Source organism: Coffea eugenioides, chromosome 5 (genome assembly GCF_003713205.1).
Source record: "Coffea eugenioides isolate CCC68of chromosome 5, Ceug_1.0, whole genome shotgun sequence".
In the NCBI taxonomy this organism is placed as follows: domain Eukaryota; kingdom Viridiplantae; phylum Streptophyta; class Magnoliopsida; order Gentianales; family Rubiaceae; genus Coffea; species Coffea eugenioides.
This window is the reverse complement of record NC_040039.1, coordinates 13,485,491-13,491,373: the sequence shown is the minus strand read 5'-3', so window position 1 is coordinate 13,491,373 and position 5,883 is coordinate 13,485,491. Positions and strand designations below refer to the sequence as shown.

General features: G+C 36.7%; 1 protein-coding gene across 1 annotated transcript; it reads right to left on the bottom strand.

Annotated features, from left to right (window-relative positions):
- Nucleotides 1–2,774: 2,774 nt before the first annotated feature.
- Nucleotides 2,775–3,251, bottom strand: LOC113771195. Its single transcript, XM_027315807.1, has one exon. It carries the CDS (start codon nt 3,249–3,251, stop codon nt 2,775–2,777), a length of 477 nt encoding a protein of 158 aa, XP_027171608.1.
- Between the last annotated feature and the right edge of the window lie 2,632 nt (nt 3,252–5,883).

The following is a 5,883-nucleotide window of genomic DNA, read 5'->3' as shown; positions in this document are numbered from 1 at the left end:
ACACATTAAAAGGATACGGTGTTCACGTGGAACTATTTCGGTCGGTTTCACCTTATAACTCCAATAATTCCCTCGGTTTGTCTGGCCATCACCTTATTCCTCTAATGGTAATACTCGAGTATACCGAAACGGTGACCCAGGGTTCCAACCTACCTGACCGAGTCCAGTCCTGGCTCGAGCAGGTTAGCAACCAAGGGCAGAGCCCAGTTCAGCTAAGAGCTTACAACATGCGCAAATAATCAAATAAACCAGTAAATGGTAGAAATTCACGGTTAAACGATAGAAATTTATTATTTTAGTAGGTCGAGTGTGATAAAGTATACACTCGCTTTAAAATGGTGGAAAATTACATAGGAGCAATTATAGGGAGTACTTAACACTTAAACACACAATAAATATGAAGTAAACATGTAGCAAAACTATTCAAGTCACATACACATGCAAGGAACACTCACTGTTACGTGCGATATGTCTCGGTTCCTGGATAACACGCTTGATTACCCTCGAGTCCTAAGGTAAGAACCAACAAGTTTATATGAAAGTGAAAAACAAAACCTTAGGGTTTTCGCACTTAAGAAGTAAAGAAACAAGAGGTTGGTATATAATTCCCAAATGTATACTAAAGAATAAAGCGAGTCGTTATAGCCTTGAATCAAGCCTTTTCAAATTCAAAGTTCAAAAATAAGAATGGAACTATGAGAAATTAAGTTCTGGGTCAAGAGTTAAGCATAATAAAGAACATTAAGGTTTCTCATTTAAATCCAAGGAAACATCAAGTACAAGGGTTTGAGTGTAATATGGAGTACAAATGTTAATTTGAACTAAGAAAAATGAATGGAATCAAGAAAACTAAGAAAGGAAATACTAAAGAGAAAATGTATAGGTGACAGCTTTGTCATGTGTTGGTATTCTGATCATAACTGAGGCTATGGAAATCCGATTGATATCATTTCTATATCATTTTGAAGCTAAGACACATGACTACATTTCTTATGAAGACATCAGGTTCAAAATCAGACGTCTTTGGGGTCAAAAATGAACATTTCAGAAGTATAAGGAAAATTATTACAGCAAATCAGGGTTTTCACTGCAGGCAAGGTTTCCTGGTCATTTCAGAGGCTACGATGATCTGACTGATCTAAAATTTTGCAGGTAGAAAGCTGGCTCAATACTCTACACCTTTCATGTTTTGAGAAAGAGCTGGTTTGGCTTAAACAATGGACAAATTCGCTGCTCAAATGGCTCTTAAAACCTCTCTGAACAGAAAGTTTTCAACTCCAGCAATCAACTTTGGAAAAATCAAAACAGGGATTTTGTAAGTCCAAAAATCACCACATTTTGACACAAGAAAGTATATTTGAAGAGGTACATATATCTAGAAGGTCACTTTACAAGATTCGGACCACAAATCAGTCAGATTTTAACTATACAATACAGCAACTACAAAACTAAGGCAGAACAGTCTCGAAATTTATCAAATTTTACAAAATCACCATAAATCACACAGACAGAATCAGGGTCTGAAATTTTAACAGTTTATAGCCCTATGAATCTAGTTTCAAATGCATTAAACAGAACTCAATTTTGACCTTCCTATACCAAGATACAACAGATTTCCCAACACTGCTCTAGCTACCCTGTTTCGTACCAGCTTTGGTCACATTACACAACTTCATGCAAAACAACAAGAAATCACCTACTAAAGCCTCAATAATCATCATCAACTTCATACCACAGCTTAAACACGACATATCAAGGTTAATCATAGCCATAACTCTCAAGTCAAGTCTTGCAAATTAACACTATAAAGCTGAAATTTTCACAATCAAGCACACCAAATAGATAGTACTCCAAGTGAGTTGCATAAACATGCCTTAAATCCTCCCAATAGCAAGATAAAAGAAAGAGGGTTTCTTGACCAAAGTTACCTCAAAATCCTAAAAGAATTGTGCAAGAACAAGAGATTTGCCTTCTAATTCCTTCCACCACAAGCTTGAGGATCACCAAAATATCACTTCTTATAGAGTGGTTTGCAAAATCTATGGTTGGAACTCAATATTTAAGCAAGAAATTGGTGGTTGAAGATGAAGTTTCCTTTCCTTTTTCCCTCTCAATGGTTCGGCCAAGCTAGGAGCAAAATAGAAGGAATTGTGGTCAAAATTTGATTTTATTAAAGAGGTAAGAAAGTCCTTGGTCAAGGTCAAAAGTCCAATAATTTTAAGACAAATGTTTAGCCAAGATTAACCCTTATCTTATTGTCTTCCAAAGGCTAAATATCTAGCTAACATCTAATTATCCATTAGCACCTTATAAACAATATCCCTTCATGCAAAATTCCACCTAGTCGTCAAAAATTTATAGCAATTACCGCACTAGTGGGTCCCATGTCCATAATGCACTTCAATCTTAACGTGTACTAACTTATACCAAGAAAATGATTTAAAGCTTGACTCACTTATAAAAATATCTAAAAAATTAAGGCAATAATTTAAAGTAAGAAAATGCATTTAAAGAAATAAATAAATATCACCTAATTTTTCGGGTTCTCACAAAACCATCCTACCCCTAGAAGATAGAAACCTTGACTTCCAAGAGAGAATTCTTCCAGTAATAGCTTGACACACCACTCCAAAATAAGATGATTTACATCTTCCAGTATATAAAGGAAAATCTAAATAACAAACCGGGAAATGCTGCCTTGAAAAACCAGTTAGACGTTCAATCACCATTCGGTGAGTTGGTGACGTTGATGGATGCACTAAATATCCACACTTCTAGGTGTTCACCAATCGTCCAAATGATTTCTGATATAGCATCAGCACCTGCATAATGTTCTTTAAGGAGAAAGAAGAACCATTAGCGAAAATAAGCACATTATCAGCAAAAGCCAGGTGGGTCATAGGAGGACACCCCCTTGGTACTCTGAACCCCACAAAGCCAAAGTGTGAATTAAGACTATTCAGACTTCTCGATAGAACCTCAGCTCCAATGACAAATAAGGCTAGTGAGAGCGGATCACCCTGACGAATACCTTTGATCAATTTAAAAAAGCCATATGACGCTCCATCAATAAGGATCGAGAAGCAAACATTAGAAACCAATCTCCACACCATGTAAATAAAATGCTCCTCAAACCCAAATTTATGCAAAACTTTATCAGTAAAGAACCAGGATACCCGATCATACGCTTTCAACATGTCCAACTTTAAAGCCACATTACCCTTTCTAGACTTTTTCCCGATCCCCGACATAAGTTCCTAGGTGAGCAAATAATTTTTTGTTATATTTCTACCTTTGACGAAACTCGTCTGCTGTGGAGACACAATTTTGGCAAAATAACAGCTACTCTGTTGGCCAAAATTCTAGACAAAACTTTATTAAATAAATTACATAGACTAATTGGCCGAAACTTAGAAAAATCCTGGGGATTCGAAACCTTTGGAATCAAGACAATGGATGTGGAAGTAATAAAACGAGACAACTTTGTCCCACAGAAAAAACTTAACACTGCATTATATACATCCTAGGCAAGAATATCCCATGCAAAGGTAAAAAACTTACCCATAAATCCATCTGAACCAGCTGCACTATCCCCTTCCATTTCAAACACTACTCATTTCACATCCTCTATGGACAGGCAGGCCTCTAAAATTGCATTATCTTCCCCCATAACAATAGTTGGGATTAGATGCAACATCTCCAAAGATACGCCAACATATTTCGAGAACAAATCTGAAAAATACTATACTGCTTCATTTGCTATTCCCTCATCGTCCTCCACCCAAACTCCATTCGTATCCTTCACCCGATGGATCGCCCCTTGCACTCTCCGCTGCTGAATAGTTGTATGAAAAAAATTTGGAGTTGCAATCACCATGACATAGCCATTTGACTCGAGCCTTTTTTCTTCAAAATCTTTCTTCAAGTAAAAGTGTTTGACGTAGTTCTGCTTGAGCTTTCTCTAAATCATCACTCTCCACTCGTATCACTGTTCCTACTCCGCCCTTCGAACAGCATCAAACACATTCCCAAAGAATTGCTTATTCCACTCTTGAATTGCCCGTCTAGTATTCAATAATTTGGAACACAACATTCGCAATGGGGAACCACTGACATCCAATTTCCATGCACTTCGAATCACATCCAAGAGTGACTGCTTAGAAGCCCAAACATTTAAAAAATAGAACGGTCGTAGCTTGTTATCCAAACGAGTCACAAATGAAATCTTCAATGGTGCATGGTCAAACAGGTACCTTGTCAAATGGATCACAGAAAAGGATGGTGTAATCATTGAGCATTCTCCATTAATTAGCAACATGTCCAAACGCTTCCATATTCTTGCTCTTTCCCTCCGATCGTTGCACCACGTGAAGCTAGATCCAGAGAATCCTGCATAAAAAACTCCAGCTTCATCCATAAAAGACATTATCTCTAAGCCTTCTGAACTACTAAATGGCCGACCCCCACATTTTTCATGAGGAGCCATGATCGCATTAAAGTCACCACAGGCAAACCAAGGAATTGAACTGGGTTTATCAACAAGTAGTGCCTACCATAACTCCCTTCGTTCCTCCAGTGAGCAATTGGAATGTACAAATGAAAACAATAAAGGGCCGGCCATCAAAGGATGATGGATTTATAGTGAGATATGCTGAGTAGAATTTCCTATTATAGAACACACAAAACGCGAGCTATAGGATACCCATACATCAGTCGATGAATTTACTACCACTGAATCAAACGGCAACCGCAATCTAAATGAGTCAATTTGAGAAACATCCAGCTTTGGTTCACATATAGAGACAAACTTTAAGTCATGCAAACATATTAATTTGGTCAATCTTCTTAGGTTCAGAGGCTTAGAAACCCCTCTAATGTTCCAAACGAGTCTGTTAATCATGGGATAAAAGTTGGAAAGAATTCTATGAAACTGTTGATGAAGACCGAAGCTACCTATTTAACGGAAACCTAGTCCATATGCCATGATTATTATTTTTGTAGAAAGTAGTTGTGTCATTACAAATAGTTTCAAATGCAAAGAAACATTATATATGATCTCACTTAAGTGAAATTTTAAAGCTAACTTTTACCATCTTTATTCTTTTAATACCATCTAATACGAACTCGACGTAGCAAGAACTTGTCTTGAAGAACCAAGTTGATCAGACAATAGAAGGATCTATCTTAATCAAGTTATGGAACAATAACTACCTTGTTAGATCTAAAGAGAACCCGTCTCTAGAAACCTAGTGGATTGGTTATTGACTTGAAAGAACAAGATAATGTGATCATCTTGCCTTGAACACCACAAGTATCCAAGCTAAATACTTGATACAGTTCAAGAAGAAACTCACGTCCCATCAAAGAACTTCATAAAATGAGACAACTCACTTTTATTAATTCATCTCTTAAAAAGCTGTCTTACAATAGAATCGAAGAAGCCTATTTATAACTAAAATCTAAACTACTAAGACTAATCCAGACTAATCCAATTTGAAAATAATACAACCTTCCTAATTCGACTTTGGAAAAACTAACAAAACACAAAATCTAACATGAAAAGACTACCTTATTTTGGCCCAACTTGAGGCTTAACTTGGCCAATTATTTCACCACTAATTAATGACTAAATTAACACTAAAATACTGGAAAATAATATAATGACTCAAGACTTAAACATCAACATAAAATTTGCATTAAATGTGACTCCTCCACCACTTGAATGAGATGAACACGCTTCCAATCTTCATTCTCAAGTCCCTCAATATGTTTTGGGACAATTTTTTGACTTGAACCATGCAAACCAGAAAACTTCATGCATGTTAGACATGCTCGCATCTAACTCAGTTTGATAGACCCCGTGCTCACATCACCATCAATAGT

Excerpts from the sequence above, each read along its gene's own strand:
- LOC113771195 (XM_027315807.1), bottom strand. The coding sequence starts at position 3,251 with ATGTCGGGGATCGGGAAAAAGTCTAGAAAGGGTAATGTGGCTTTAAAG.